At 35.5% G+C, this 17,427-nt stretch overlaps 1 protein-coding gene and 1 long non-coding RNA gene across 18 annotated transcripts in view; one reads left to right on the forward strand and one right to left on the reverse strand.

Annotated features, from left to right (window-relative positions):
• Positions 1-17,427, forward strand: part of LOC117420716 (TRIO and F-actin-binding protein-like) — a 49,979-nt gene that overhangs the window by 20,492 nt on the left and 12,060 nt on the right. For 11 of the 17 annotated variants that reach the window (XM_059029830.1, XM_059029832.1, XM_059029773.1 and 8 more), the window contains 7 exons: positions 5,183-5,245; positions 7,408-7,470; positions 9,633-9,695; positions 11,861-11,923; positions 14,108-14,170; positions 14,801-14,869; positions 16,001-16,063. In XM_059029830.1, coding sequence (XP_058885813.1) covers positions 5,183-5,245; positions 7,408-7,470; positions 9,633-9,695; positions 11,861-11,923; positions 14,108-14,170; positions 14,801-14,869; positions 16,001-16,063 — 447 coding nt within the window. The remainder of the gene's footprint in view (positions 1-5,182; positions 5,246-7,407; positions 7,471-9,632; positions 9,696-11,860; positions 11,924-14,107; positions 14,171-14,800; positions 14,870-16,000; positions 16,064-17,427) is intronic. The other 6 variants (XM_059029811.1, XM_059029791.1, XM_059029824.1 and 3 more) reach the window with 6 other exon arrangements.
• On the reverse strand, positions 16,468-17,295 carry LOC131737911 (uncharacterized). The gene is made up of 2 exons (XR_009329478.1): positions 16,843-17,295; positions 16,468-16,717 (listed from the first exon to the last, which is right to left on the reverse strand). It is a non-coding gene; the product is annotated as an uncharacterized LOC131737911 (long non-coding RNA).

Genomic DNA, 17,427 nt, shown 5'->3' on the forward strand with positions numbered 1-17,427 from the left:
GAGTTTATGCCAAACATAACGCTTTGCATTTGGGCCAAAAAGTTCAATTTTAGTTTCGTCAGACCACAAAACTATTTGCCACATGGCTACAGAATCTCCTGAGTATTTTTTTTTGCATACTGCAAACGGGATTTAAGGTGGGCTTTCTTGAGTAATGGCTTCCTTCTTGCCACCATACCATACAGGCCAGATTTGTGGAGTGCTTGGGATATTGTTGTCACATGCACACTTTGACCAGTCTTGGCCATAAAAGTCTGTAGCTCTTGCAAAGTTGCCATTAACCTCATGGTAGCCTCTCTGTTCAGTCTCCTTCTTGCTCGGTCATCCAGTTTGGAGGGACGGTCTGATCTAGGCAGGGTCATGGTGCTGCCATACACCTTCCACTTCTTAATAATCGTCTTAACCGTGTTCCAAGGGATATTCAAGGCCTTTGATATTTTTTTATACCCATCCCCTGATCTCTGCCTTTCAATAACTTTGTCCCGGAGTTCTTTTGAAAGCTCCTTGGTGCTCATGGTTGAGTCTTTGCTTTGAAATGCACTACCCAGCAGTGGGAATCTACAGGACCTGCTGAATTTATCCTGAAATCATGAATCACTACAATTTAACACCGGTGGAGGCCACTTAACTTGGTGTGTGATTTTGAAGGCGATTGGTTACCCCTGAGCTAATTTAGGATTGCTATTACAAGGGGGGTGGACACTTATCCAACCAAGCTATTTCAGTTTTTGTTTTTTATAAATTTTTTACAAATTTCTAGAATATTTTTTTTCACTTGCAAGTTGTGGGGTAGGATGTCTAGATCAGTAAAAAAAACTATTTTAATGCATTTTAATTCCAGACTATAAGGCTACAAAAGGTGAATATTTCGAAAGGGGGTGTAGACTTTCTAAAGGCACTGTATGTATTTCTTACATCCACTGGGGGAGTGTTGGATAGGGACAGGTTAATAATAACAGGTTAATATCAACCAAGTAGAGTTCTGATATAGCATATTGAGCTGAGTTTGCTATTTGCCAACTGGAACAAAAAGCCTTAGTGGAGGGGTGCTTGGTTCTACAGTCCTTTTTTTACCCCAGTTTTCTCCCCAATTTAGCATGGCCAATTATTATCTGTATCCTCGGCTCACCGCTCGCAACCCCCCCCCCTGCCGACTCGGGAAACGGAGGCTGGAACACGCGTCCTCTGAAACGTGCTTCTGCCAAGCCGTCATTTTTCGCACTGCAGATCCACAGCAATGCCACCAGACCTATGGTGCCAGAGGACAACACAGATCTGGCGGCTCCACTGCAGAACCACAGACGCCCTATCGGCCACAGGGGTCGCTGATGCGTGGTGAGCCGTGGATTCCCCTGCCGACCTAAGCCCTCACTACCCGGGCAGCGCTCAGCCAATTGTGTGCCGCCCCCTAGGAACTCCCGGTCACGGTCAGCTGTGACATAGCCTGGATTCGAACCTGCGATCTCCAGGCTATAGGGCACATCCTGCACTCCGCGCGGAGTGCTTTTACTGGATGTGCCACTCGGGAGCCCCCGGTTCTACAGTCCTAACTGCTGCACACCTTTAGCTTCAAAAACAAAAGCTATCATGAGCCAAAGGGACTTATGAGAAGGATGTTATGCTAAAGGTAAAAAACTCTTTTTAAAAGCTTTGCTTTTTACACCTTTAATACAAAAAACAAAACAACAAAGCAGACATTAAAATGACTGGTGCAATGAAAATGAACCCTGTATGTAAACAGCTCAGTGACATAATGAAACACTCTCAAAGCTGGAGTGGAATGTAGGGAAGTTTGCAGGACACATCAGCTGGTGGGCACTCCCAATGCAAAACCATGCTGTCTGGAATCAGCGTTACAGGGTGGAGTCCTAATAGCAGATACCCTGATATACCCCTGTGACAGAAATACAATGATTCTTGGTTGTAAATCTCCCTCCCGACCTGTGAGGGCGCTAAGCAGTGAGAACACTTTGGACTGGCTGGTCTGACAGTTCTTTCCCAGGGTCAGGAAGTCGGCCAGTCTGGATGAAGGCGAGATTCCGTTGCATGAATGCATTGACCCGGAAGGGAAACGATGTGGCAGCCGCAGATTGGAGAGGCGGTTGCACTCGTTTACCAAGGGATCATGTGTGACAGCATAAAAGGGGGCAGAGAATCGCAATCTGTTCCTTCGCTTATGGTTTGTGTAAATAAACTGAGAAGGACTGTGAGAGACCCGTTCCTAATCAGAAAAGTACAGTGAGTGTTTTGTTTGTTTTGTCTTGCAATTGTCTTGTCTTGTCTTGCACGTTACCAGACAGCTAGCACAGTTCTGGAGCTGTCGTCGAGGGCCAGCACTAAGCCGGCACTTCACCAACAATCACTAATTAACCTGTATCACCCACCACGAGCACTACTGCACGCACCCAGGACTGGTGACCCTGTATGTATTACTTTGGGTCAGATATCGTGTTTATTAGTTGGGACTGCAATCCCGTTATTTCTTACCCCATGCAGTACACATTGTTGTGTATTGCCGGGGGATTCAAAGTACAATTTTGAAACAATTTTTAACAGACCTAATTTTACTGTTTTTATTGTATGTAGTATTATTAATTAGAAAACGATTGAGTACGAACAGCAAATCGGTTTCCAGATCTAGTGGGCTTCTATTTTGCATAGATGTCCGCTGGAACATTGAAGTGCTTAACTGTGAATTAAATTTTAAATCAATCCGCGCATAAATACCGGCTTTTTCCCTTAACATTCTAATCTACAACTAATCTTATAACATAAAAAGCTACATGACGCTGGTCTAAAGACAAGGAAAATCATGTCTGTGACAGGACACCGTAATGAAGGCTCAATTCGCAGCTACTGGACAGCAAACCAACAGGAAAGACACGATTGATCAACAATTCTGTCATAAGATGGATCCATACAATGCCCGGCCTCAAGTGGAAGTGCAAGAAATAAGAAAAGCTGTTATGTTTTTATACAGCTGTGGATATAATACATCCAGAGACAATTCTTCATCTCCATCAATCCCAACCACTCCTGTGGCACACATTTACTATACTGGATGCCAAATTGGATGATTCATTTAATGATCATAGTAGTGATGTGTTTATTAGCCAATAGATCAGAGCACACACATTTCCACATTTTAGCTGGAAAAAAATTATTTAAAAGGAGTAAATATATTTTTTAGCTTAATGCTTTTGGGGAAAAGTTATCTTTCTGTTTGTACAGCTATGGCAGGAAGTTTTGCATCACCCTACAGAATTAATAAAATCGAATGAAACCTACTTAATAATGTTACATTGACATATTGAATTACATACCGCTTTGTAGTTTTCCATATGCTTAACGAAAAACTGAAATAAATTGAAAAGATTCCGGTAGACTTTTGCAATATTAATGTTGTAGTTTCTTTGATTATGTGACGTTAAATAAAAAATCTAAATTATGTTCATGTAGTTTGTTTTTTTAAATTATGTCTCAATCCTCAGATTCTAGGTGATGTACAACTTTTGACCATAGCTGTACTTTCCATCTACAACACAGATCAGTGATTTGATTTTATACTCTACATTTTTATAAAAACTGAGCAGATGGAAGTGCAGGAAATAAAAAAAAATTAAAAAGCTGTTATGTTTTTATACAGCTGTGGATAATACATCCAGAGACAATTCTGCATCTCCATCAATCCCAACCATTCCTGTGGCACACAATAGTTGTAGAGATTCTGTTTAATCCAAGTTTTGTGACTTCAGATGAAGCTACACTCTCTAAATACATCGTAAAGACCCAATATGGAGGGCAAAATAGGTGTTGCAATCCATCAACCATGTTGGGGAGCACAGGCTACTTATGCTGAGGTACAGGGCTGATCTGTAGGAAGAAGCGACTAATGTCAGCGGCACTAATAATAACAAAGTTTTCATTGTTACAGTAACTATTAGAATTACTGCAAATCAGTTTGTTGCATAGAAAAACCTTGCTTTAAGACCACTTCATTTCACAATTCGGGCATCTAATTATTTTTATAGTCCAGATTCAACATGCTATTAGTTAGCTACAACTTTTATTTTTTGTTTGGTACTGCAGTAACTAAGCCACCTTTCACAAACAATGTGCCCTTGGTGAAAAGCAAATTGTATGCCAGCCAATGGTATGTAGAGATTATGTTTTTTTTTTCCCCAATGGGTGTTTTTTCTCCTTTGACAAAATATATATATGGTGCTTGTAAATAACAATTTGTTGTAAAACATTTGAGAAAAACAGAATATAAAATCCATAATTTAGACTTTTGTCTAAGATTTTACTACGTTTATTTTTATATACTTTTCAAACTGCTGAGCTGCAATTACCAAGTGAATGGCAGCTGCTATATTCAGATGGAATGTGTTTTTAGCATATGCAGATTTATTCAGATTTGTATAATATATTTGATTTATATAATATACAGTGCCTTGCATAAGTATTCACCCCCCTTGGACTTTTACACATTTTGTAGTGTTACAACCTAGAATTAAAATGGATTTAATTGGGATTTTTACCATTTGATTTACACAACATACTTAACACTTTGAAGGTGCAAAATATTTTTTTATTGTGACACAAAAGTTAATTAAACAAAAAAAAAAAAGACATTTGTTGGTTGCATAAGTATTCATGATGCTGTTTGTTTAGATATGCTCTCTAACAAACTCTGGGGCCTTCCAGAAACAGGTGTATTTAATCTGAGATCATGTGACATTCTAATTGGACACAGGTGGACTCCATTCAACTAATTATGTGACTTCTGAAGGCAGTTGGTTGCACCAGAGCTTATTTAGGGGTGTCACAGCAAAAGAGGTGAATACTTATGCAATCAAGACTTTTCAGTTTTTTATTTATAAATAATTTTGAAAGATATGTAGATTTTTTTCCCCACTTCGACATTATAGACTATTTTGTGTAGATCAGTGACAAAAAATCCTAATTAAGTCCATTTTAATTCCAGGTTGTAACACTACAAAATGTGGAAAAGTCCAAGGGGGGTGAATACTTATGCAAGGCACTGTATATATATATATATATACACACATACATACATACAAATATACACACACTACTGTAACCTCTACATCTACAACAAGCACACCTGCATCAGTAGGCTGCTGTTATTCAGGATGTTATTTTTTTTTATATATTGCAGGGACTGGCCCCACAGATAATCCTGCATCTTCAACAACTGCAAACACCACTCAAAAAAACAATGGTAAGCTTTGTTCATAGGGCTGGGGTTACCTACTGTGTGCTCATGAAGACTTTGTTTACTATACTGGATGCCAAATTGGACGATTAATTGAATAGCCAGTAGATCAGAGCACACACATTTACACATTTTAGCTGGAAAAAAATTATTTAAAAGGAGTAAATATATTTTTTAGCTTAATGCTTTTGGGGAAAAGTTATCTTTCTGTTTGTACAGCTATGGCAGGAAGTTTTGCATCACCCTACAGAATTAATAAAATCGAATGAAACCTACTTAATAATGTTACATTGACATATTGAATTACATACCGCTTTGTAGTTTTCCATATGTTTAACGAAAAACTGAAATAAATTGAAAAAATTCCGGTAGACTTTTGCAATATTAATGTTATAGTTTCTTTGATTATGTGACGTTAAATAAAAAATCTAAATTATGTTCATGTAGTTTGTTTTTTTAAATTATGTCTCAATCCTCAGATTCTAGGTGATGTACAACTTTTGACCATAGCTGTACTTTCCATCTACAACACAGATCAGTGATTTGATTTTATACTCTACATTTTTATAAAAACTGAGCAGATGGGAGTGCAGGAAATAAAAAAAAATTAAAAAGCTGTTATGTTTTTATACAGCTGTGGATAATACATCCAGAGACAATTCTGCATCTCCATCAATCCCAACCATTCCTGTGGCACACAATAGTTGTAGAGATTCTGTTTAATCCAAGTTTTGTGACTTCAGATGAAGCTACACTCTCTAAATACATCGTAAAGACCCAATATGGAGGGCAAAATAGGTGTTGCAATCCATCAACCATGTTGGGGAGCACAGGCTACTTATGCTGAGGTACAGGGCTGATCTGTAGGAAGAAGCGACTAATGTCAGCGGCACTAATAATAACAAAGTTTTCATTGTTACAGTAACTATTAGAATTACTGCAAATCAGTTTGTTGCATAGAAAAACCTTGCTTTAAGACCACTTCATTTCACAATTCGGGCATCTAATTATTTTTATAGTCCAGATTCAACATGCTATTAGTTAGCTACAACTTTTATTTTTTGTTTGGTACTGCAGTAACTAAGCCACCTTTCACAAACAATGTGCCCTTGGTGAAAAGCAAATTGTATGCCAGCCAATGGTATGTAGAGATTATGTTTTTTTTTCCCCAATGGGTGTTTTTTCTCCTTTGACAAAATATATATATGGTGCTTGTAAATAACAATTTGTTGTAAAACATTTGAGAAAAACAGAATATAAAATCCATAATTTAGACTTTTGTCTAAGATTTTACTACGTTTATTTTTATATACTTTTCAAACTGCTGAGCTGCAATTACCAAGTGAATGGCAGCTGCTATATTCAGATGGAATGTGTTTTTAGCATATGCAGATTTATTCAGATTTGTATAATATATTTGATTTATATAATATACAGTGCCTTGCATAAGTATTCACCCCCCTTGGACTTTTACACATTTTGTAGTGTTACAACCTAGAATTAAAATGGATTTAATTGGGATTTTTACCATTTGATTTACACAACATACTTAACACTTTGAAGGTGCAAAATATTTTTTTATTGTGACACAAAAGTTAATTAAACAAAAAAAAAAAGACATTTGTTGGTTGCATAAGTATTCATGATGCTGTTTGTTTAGATATGCTCTCTAACAAACTCTGGGGCCTTCCAGAAACAGGTGTATTTAATCTGAGATCATGTGACATTCTAATTGGACACAGGTGGACTCCATTCAACTAATTATGTGACTTCTGAAGGCAGTTGGTTGCACCAGAGCTTATTTAGGGGTGTCACAGCAAAAGAGGTGAATACTTATGCAATCAAGACTTTTCAGTTTTTTATTTGTAAATAATTTTGAAAAATATGTAGATTTATTTCCCCACTTCGACATTATAGACTATTTTGTGTAGATCAGTGACAAAAAATCCTAATTAAGTCCATTTTAATTCCAGGTTGTAACACTACAAAATGTGGGAAAGTCCAAGGGGGGTGAATACTTATGCAAGGCACTGTATATATATATATATATACACACATACATACATACAAATATACACACACTACTGTAACCTCTACATCTACAACAAGCACACCTGCATCAGTAGGCTGCTGTTATTCAGGATGTTATTTTTTTTTATATATTGCAGGGACTGGCCCCACAGATAATCCTGCATCTTCAACAACTGCAAACACCACTCAAAAAAACAATGGTAAGCTTTGTTCATAGGGCTGGGGTTACCTACTGTGTGCTCATGAAGACTTTGTTTACTATACTGGATGCCAAATTGGACGATTAATTGAATAGCCAGTAGATCAGAGCACACACATTTACACATTTTAGCTGGAAAAAAAATATTTAAAAGGAGTAAATATATTTTTTAGCTTAATGCTTTTGGGGAAAAGTTATCTTTCTGTTTGTACAGCTATGGCAGGAAGTTTTGCATCACCCTACAGAATTAATAAAATCGAATGAAACCTACTTAATAATGTTACATTGACATATTGAATTACATACCGCTTTGTAGTTTTCCATATGCTTAACGAAAAACTGAAATAAATTGAAAAAATTCCGGTAGACTTTTGCAATATTAATGTTATAGTTTCTTTGATTATGTGACGTTAAATAAAAAATCTAAATTATGTTCATGTAGTTTGTTTTTTTAAATTATGTCTCAATCCTCAGATTCTAGGTGATGTACAACTTTTGACCATAGCTGTACTTTCCATCTACAACACAGATCAGTGATTTGATTTTATACTCTACATTTTTATAAAAACTGAGCAGATGGAAGTGCAGGAAATAAAAAAAAATAAAAAAGCTGTTATGTTTTTATACAGCTGTGGATAATACATCCAGAGACAATTCTGCATCTCCATCAATCCCAACCATTCCTGTGGCACACAATAGTTGTAGAGATTCTGTTTAATCCAAGTTTTGTGACTTCAGATGAAGCTACACTCTCTAAATACATCGTAAAGACCCAATATGGAGGGCAAAATAGGTGTTGCAATCCATCAACCATGTTGGGGAGCACAGGCTACTTATGCTGAGGTACAGGGCTGATCTGTAGGAAGAAGCGACTAATGTCAGCGGCACTAATAATAACAAAGTTTTCATTGTTACAGTAACTATTAGAATTACTGCAAATCAGTTTGTTGCATAGAAAAACCTTGCTTTAAGACCACTTCATTTCACAATTCGGGCATCTAATTATTTTTATAGTCCAGATTCAACATGCTATTAGTTAGCTACAACTTTTATTTTTTGTTTGGTACTGCAGTAACTAAGCCACCTTTCACAAACAATGTGCCCTTGGTGAAAAGCAAATTGTATGCCAGCCAATGGTATGTAGAGATTATGTTTTTTTTTCCCCAATGGGTGTTTTTTCTCCTTTGACAAAATATATATATGGTGCTTGTAAATAACAATTTGTTGTAAAACATTTGAGAAAAACAGAATATAAAATCCATAATTTAGACTTTTGTCTAAGATTTTACTACGTTTATTTTTATATACTTTTCAAACTGCTGAGCTGCAATTACCAAGTGAATGGCAGCTGCTATATTCAGATGGAATGTGTTTTTAGCATATGCAGATTTATTCAGATTTGTATAATATATTTGATTTATATAATATACAGTGCCTTGCATAAGTATTCACCCCCCTTGGACTTTTACACATTTTGTAGTGTTACAACCTAGAATTAAAATGGATTTAATTGGGATTTTTACCATTTGATTTACACAACATACTTAACACTTTGAAGGTGCAAAATATTTTTTTATTGTGACACAAAAGTTAATTAAACAAAAAAAAAAAGACATTTGTTGGTTGCATAAGTATTCATGATGCTGTTTGTTTAGATATGCTCTCTAACAAACTCTGGGGCCTTCCAGAAACAGGTGTATTTAATCTGAGATCATGTGACATTCTAATTGGACACAGGTGGACTCCATTCAACTAATTATGTGACTTCTGAAGGCAGTTGGTTGCACCAGAGCTTATTTAGGGGTGTCACAGCAAAAGAGGTGAATACTTATGCAATCAAGACTTTTCAGTTTTTTATTTGTAAATAATTTTGAAAAGTATGTGGATTTATTTCCCCACTTCGACATTATAGACTATTTTGTGTAGATCAGTGACAAAAAATCCTAATTAAGTCCATTTTAATTCTAGGTTGTAACACTACAAAATGTGGAAAAGTCCAAGGGGGGTGAATACTTATGCAAGGCACTGTATATATATATATATATACACACATACATACATACAAATATACACACACTATTGTAACCTCTACATCTACAACAAGCACACCTGCATCAGTAGGCTGCTGTTATTCAGGATGTTATTTTTTTTTATATATTGCAGGGACTGGCCCCACAGATAATCCTGCATCTTCAACAACTGCAAACACCACTCAAAAAAACAATGGTAAGCTTTGTTCATAGGGCTGGGGTTACCTACTGTGTGCTCATGAAGACTTTGTTTACTATACTGGATGCCAAATTGGACGATTAATTGAATAGCCAGTAGATCAGAGCACACACATTTCCACATTTTAGCTGGAAAAAAATTATTTAAAAGGAGTAAATATATTTTTTAGCTTAATGCTTTTGGGGAAAAGTTATCTTTCTGTTTGTACAGCTATGGCAGGAAGTTTTGCATCACCCTACAGAATTAATAAAATCGAATGAAACCTACTTAATAATGTTACATTGACATATTGAATTACATACCGCTTTGTAGTTTTCCATATGCTTAACGAAAAACTGAAATAAATTGAAAAAATTCCGGTAGACTTTTGCAATATTAATGTTGTAGTTTCTTTGATTATGTGACGTTAAATAAAAAATCTAAATTATGTTCATGTAGTTTGTTTTTTTAAATTATGTCTCAATCCTCAGATTCTAGGTGATGTACAACTTTTGACCATAGCTGTACTTTCCATCTACAACACAGATCAGTGATTTGATTTTATACTCTACATTTTTATAAAAACTGAGCAGATGGAAGTGCAGGAAATAAAAAAAAATTAAAAAGCTGTTATGTTTTTATACAGCTGTGGATAATACATCCAGAGACAATTCTGCATCTCCATCAATCCCAACCATTCCTGTGGCACACAATAGTTGTAGAGATTCTGTTTAATCCAAGTTTTGTGACTTCAGATGAAGCTACACTCTCTAAATACATCGTAAAGACCCAATATGGAGGGCAAAATAGGTGTTGCAATCCATCAACCATGTTGGGGAGCACAGGCTACTTATGCTGAGGTACAGGGCTGATCTGTAGTAAGAAGCGACTAATGTCAGCGGCACTAATAATAACAAAGTTTTCATTGTTACAGTAACTATTAGAATTACTGCAAATCAGTTTGTTGCATAGAAAAACCTTGCTTTAAGACCACTTCATTTCACAATTCGGGCATCTAATTATTATTATAGTCCAGATTCAACATGCTATTAGTTAGCTACAACTTTTATTTTTTGTTTGATACTGCAGTAACTAAGCCACCTTTCACAAACAATGTGCCCTTGGTGAAAAGCAAATTGTATGCCAGCCAATGGTATGTAGAGATTATGTTTTTTTTTCCCCCAATGGGTGTTTTTTCTCCTTTGACAAAATATATATATATGGTGCTTGTAAATAACAATTTGTTGTAAAACATTTGAGAAAAACAGAATATAAAATCCATAATTTAGACTTTTGTCTAAGATTTTACTACGTTTATTTTTATATACTTTTCAAACTGCTGAGCTGCAATTACCAAGTGAATGGCAGCTGCTATATTCAGATGGAATGTGTTTTTAGCATATGCAGATTTATTCAGATTTGTATAATATATTTGATTTATATAATATACAGTGCCTTGCATAAGTATTCACCCCCCTTGGACTTTTACACATTTTGTAGTGTTACAACCTAGAATTAAAATGGATTTAATTGGGATTTTTACCATTTGATTTACACAACATACTTAACACTTTGAAGGTGCAAAATATTTTTTTATTGTGACACAAAAGTTAATTAAACAAAAAAAAAAAGACATTTGTTGGTTGCATAAGTATTCATGATGCTGTTTGTTTAGATATGCTCTCTAACAAACTCTGGGGCCTTCCAGAAACAGGTGTATTTAATCTGAGATCATGTGACATTCTAATTGGACACAGGTGGACTCCATTCAACTAATTATGTGACTTCTGAAGGCAGTTGGTTGCACCAGAGCTTATTTAGGGGTGTCACAGCAAAAGAGGTGAATACTTATGCAATCAAGACTTTTCAGTTTTTTATTTGTAAATAATTTTGAAAAGTATGTGGATTTATTTCCCCACTTCGACATTATAGACTATTTTGTGTAGATCAGTGACAAAAAATCCTAATTAAGTCCATTTTAATTCTAGGTTGTAACACTACAAAATGTGGAAAAGTCCAAGGGGGGTGAATACTTATGCAAGGCACTGTATATATATATATATATACACACATACATACATACAAATATACACACACTATTGTAACCTCTACATCTACAACAAGCACACCTGCATCAGTAGGCTGCTGTTATTCAGGATGTTATTTTTTTTTATATATTGCAGGGACTGGCCCCACAGATAATCCTGCATCTTCAACAACTGCAAACACCACTCAAAAAAACAATGGTAAGCTTTGTTCATAGGGCTGGGGTTACCTACTGTGTGCTCATGAAGACTTTGTTTACTATACTGGATGCCAAATTGGACGATTAATTGAATAGCCAGTAGATCAGAGCACACACATTTCCACATTTTAGCTGGAAAAAAATTATTTAAAAGGAGTAAATATATTTTTTAGCTTAATGCTTTTGGGGAAAAGTTATCTTTCTGTTTGTACAGCTATGGCAGGAAGTTTTGCATCACCCTACAGAATTAATAAAATCGAATGAAACCTACTTAATAATGTTACATTGACATATTGAATTACATACCGCTTTGTAGTTTTCCATATGCTTAACGAAAAACTGAAATAAATTGAAAAAATTCCGGTAGACTTTTGCAATATTAATGTTGTAGTTTCTTTGATTATGTGACGTTAAATAAAAAATCTAAATTATGTTCATGTAGTTTGTTTTTTTAAATTATGTCTCAATCCTCAGATTCTAGGTGATGTACAACTTTTGACCATAGCTGTACTTTCCATCTACAACACAGATCAGTGATTTGATTTTATACTCTACATTTTTATAAAAACTGAGCAGATGGAAGTGCAGGAAATAAAAAAAAATTAAAAAGCTGTTATGTTTTTATACAGCTGTGGATAATACATCCAGAGACAATTCTGCATCTCCATCAATCCCAACCATTCCTGTGGCACACAATAGTTGTAGAGATTCTGTTTAATCCAAGTTTTGTGACTTCAGATGAAGCTACACTCTCTAAATACATCGTAAAGACCCAATATGGAGGGCAAAATAGGTGTTGCAATCCATCAACCATGTTGGGGAGCACAGGCTACTTATGCTGAGGTACAGGGCTGATCTGTAGTAAGAAGCGACTAATGTCAGCGGCACTAATAATAACAAAGTTTTCATTGTTACAGTAACTATTAGAATTACTGCAAATCAGTTTGTTGCATAGAAAAACCTTGCTTTAAGACCACTTCATTTCACAATTCGGGCATCTAATTATTATTATAGTCCAGATTCAACATGCTATTAGTTAGCTACAACTTTTATTTTTTGTTTGATACTGCAGTAACTAAGCCACCTTTCACAAACAATGTGCCCTTGGTGAAAAGCAAATTGTATGCCAGCCAATGGTATGTAGAGATTATGTTTTTTTTTCCCCCAATGGGTGTTTTTTCTCCTTTGACAAAATATATATATATGGTGCTTGTAAATAACAATTTGTTGTAAAACATTTGAGAAAAACAGAATATAAAATCCATAATTTAGACTTTTGTCTAAGATTTTACTACGTTTATTTTTATATACTTTTCAAACTGCTGAGCTGCAATTACCAAGTGAATGACAGCTGCTATATTCAGATGGAATGTGTTTTTAGCATATGCAGATTTATTCAGATTTGTATAATATATTTGATTTATATAATATACAGTGCCTTGCATAAGTATTCACCCCCCTTGGACTTTTACACATTTTGTAGTGTTACAACCTAGAATTAAAATGGATTTAATTGGGATTTTTACCATTTGATTTACACAACATACTTAACACTTTGAAGGTGCAAAATATTTTTTTATTGTGACACAAAAGTTAATTAAACAAAAAAAAAAAAGACATTTGTTGGTTGCATAAGTATTCATGATGCTGTTTGTTTAGATATGATCTCTAACAAACTCTGGGGCCTTCCAGAAACAGGTGTATTTAATCTGAGATCATGTGACATTTTAATTGGACACAGGTGGACCCCATTCAACTAATTATGTGACTTCTGAAGGCAGTTGGTTGCACCAGAGCTTATTTAGGGGTGTCACAGCAAAAGAGGTGAATATTTATGCAATCAAGACTTTTCAGTTTTTTATTTGTAAATAATTTTGAAAAATATGTAGATTTATTTCCCCACTTCGACATTATGGACTATTTTGTGTAGATCAGTGACAAAAAATCCTAATTAAATCCATTTTAATTCCAGGTTGTAACACTACAAAATGTGGGAAAGTCCAAGGGGGGTGAATACTTATGCAAGGCACTGTATATATATATATATATGTGTATATTTGTATGTACACACACATACATACATACAAATATACACACACTATTGTAACCTCTACATCTACAACAAGCACACCTGCATCAGTAGGCTGCTGTTATTCAGGATGTTATTTTTTTTTATATATTGCAGGGACTGGCCCCACAGATAATCCTGCATCTTCAACAACTGCAAACACCACTCAAAAAAACAATGGTAAGCTTTGTTCATAGGGCTGGGGTTACCTACTGTGTGCTCATGAAGACTTTGTTTACTATACTGGATGCCAAATTGGATGATTAATTGAATAGCCAGTAGATCAGAGCACACACATTTCCACATTTTAGCTGGAAAAAAATTATTTAAAAGGAGTAAATATATTTTTTAGCTTAATGCTTTTGGGGAAAAGTTATCTTTCTGTTTGTACAGCTATGGCAGGAAGTTTTGCATCACCCTACAGAATTAATAAAATCTAATGAAACCTACTTAATAATGTTACATTGACATATTGAATTACATACCGCTTTGTAGTTTTCCATATGCTTAACGAAAAACTGAAATAAATTGAAAAAATTCCGGTAGACTTTTGCAATATTAATGTTGTAGTTTCTTTGATTATGTGACGTTAAATAAAATATCTAAATTATGTTCATATAGTTTTTTTTTTTTTAAATGTCTCAATCCTCAGATTCTAGGTGATGTACAACTTTTGACCATAGCTATACTTTCCATCTACAACACAGATCAGTGATTTGATTTTATACTCTACATTTTTATAAAAACTGAGCAGATGGGAGTGCAGGAAATAAAAAAAAAAAAAAAAAAAGCTGTTATGTTTTTATACAGCTGTGGATAATACATCCAGAGACAATTCTGCATCTCCATCAATCCCAACCATTCCTGTGGCACACAATGGTATGTAGAGATTCTATTTATTCCAAGTTTTTTGTGACTTCAGATGAAGCTACACTCGCTAAATACATCATAAAGACCCAATATGGAGGGCAAAATAGGTGTTGCAATCCATCAACCGTGTTGGGGAGCACAGGCTACTTTTGCTGAGGTACAGAGCTTATCTGTAGGATGAAGGGACTAATGATGTCAGCAGCACTAATAATAATAATGATAATGTTTTCATAGTTACAATAACTATTAGAATTACTGCAAATCAGTCTGTTGCATAGAAAAACCTTGCTTAAGACCACTTCATTTCACAATTAGGGCATCTAATTATTTTTACAGCCCAGATTCAACATGCTATTATTGACATTAATGAAAGATAATCTTCAATAATAAGGCCACCCTATATTTAGAGTTAGAGTTTTTGTTTGATACTGCAGGAACAAAGCCACCTTTCAGAAACAATTTGCAAATCTGAATTTGGTGAAAAGAAAATTGTAATAGTACAGTCACTCCCCACAGTGTATTAAACGGGACACAAAACACTCCGATTGTGTGGTCAGCCATTTAACACAAACATTGGAATCGGATTAGTTTTGGTGGAAATCCAGAGACAATACTGTATCTACAAGTCGCGATCACTACTGTGTCAGCCAATGGTATGAAGTGCTGTCACTTCAATAGGTATTTTCTCCTTTGACCAAAAAAAAAAAAAAACATTTAATGTAGGTGTATGTAAATAGTCTTTCAGAAATTTTTATAACAATTTGTTGTAAAACATTTGAGGAAATCAGAATATAAAATCCATCATTTTAGACCGTCTAAGATTTCACTAAGTGTATTTTTACATACTTTTTAAACTGCTGAGCTGCAACTACCGAGGATACGACAGTTGCTCAGTTCAGATGGAATATGTTTTTAGCACATGCTGATTTATTCAGATTCATACACTTTTCACAGGAAGACCAAACGCTTTGCGATATTGACTTTGTATTTGCTTTACACATTGTACTAAATGAAGTGAAAATACAAAGTATATATATATATATGCATACATACAAATACACACACTACTGTGTGACCTCTACAACAAGCACACCTGCATCGATAGGCTGCTGTTATTCAGGATGTTATTTTTTATTGCAGGGCTTGACTCTACTATGACTAGGACTACATCTTCACCTGCAGGCGCCCTTCAAACAAGCAATCGTAAGCTTTTGCTAATGTTATTTTTAGTATTTTATATACTTTTCAAAACTGCAACTAGAAATATTAAGGGAATGGTAAGGCCATCCTGTAATTCAGTCCATGATTGTCAGAAAAAATGTAAATGTTATCATGTTCATTTCAGCTAGGTTTCCAACTTCAAAAAATAGGTTATACAGATGAAAGTAAAATGGGTGTAATCAGCTTTATTTTGTAAACTCCTTTACTGATTTTTGTAATAAAATTACAAGAATCTTTGGTATGGTTGGTTATGTGTGACAATTAAGAGGTTTTATTTTTTGTAGCCGCTACGCCACTGGAGGAATTTCGTCTCCAAATATAGTTTAGTTTCAGGTTCTTTATATTCGGGGGAGCAGCACCAGTGTACAACCACAGAGACAACTATATCTAGAAAATTGGTTTATTCCAGGATGCCAGTAAAACAAATTAAAAAAAGACAGCCGCCTAAAACGAAGAAAATAAAATTAAAACTAAACCCTAAAATAGACAATAAGACAACTAAATACAACCTATTAAAATACATTAAAAGTCCCGGCCAAACAGCTCTGCCGAGCGATGCTCGTCTTCACTCGGTTTCAATCCATATAGGCCGCTTCTTGTCTCAGCAGGGGCAGGGAATGACGCGTTATATTAAAACTAGAATAGAAACAACAACAGTAATAATAAAACGCAGTGTTGTGACCTCAGAGTTTAAAAACACACGCAAACAACAGTTCAAAATCCAGTCTTAATTCCGAACTGATAAATAATTAAAGACACACTTCTGCGAGGATGTAGTAAGTACGACTCCCTCCAACAGCTTCATATAGAGCCCTGCTGCACCACACGGGTCCCCGACGCCTCGTCTATCAATCTGTCCGCCTGTCTGTCTGTGGTGCCGCAGCTGCTCCGCTGTCCGGTGTGCCCGCCTGTATCGTTAGGAATATGTAGGTTAAAACCGGTGTCGCCCCACGGTAAACCCTCTGTTGCTTTTGTTGGTGTTGCTGCTGCTCAGTTCCGTCTCGGTCGTTACTCTCGTTCCGATTTCGTTGTTGTTGTTGCTGCTCAGTTCTGCCTCAGTCGTTACACTCGTTCCTAGTGTTTCAAGCGTGCTTTTATTAAGAAGGGCAACAGTCTCACACCCAAGCCGGTTCAGGTAATTAGGGAAATAGTTTCAATGGTCAATTGGTGATCACTTTCAGTTCTTCTGTGACAAGTCCATTATAAAAAATAAAAGTGCAATAAAAGAAAAACACACAATCAATTTAAAAAAAGAAAATCAAAGTCACACGTGCAAATCATAAGCGATTAAGTGCAGAATAAATCAAAGTAAATAAAGTGGTTCAATAATAAAAACAAAGGGTGCT

This window comes from Acipenser ruthenus, chromosome 1 (genome assembly GCF_902713425.1).
Source record: "Acipenser ruthenus chromosome 1, fAciRut3.2 maternal haplotype, whole genome shotgun sequence".
NCBI lineage: Eukaryota > Metazoa > Chordata > Actinopteri > Acipenseriformes > Acipenseridae > Acipenser > Acipenser ruthenus.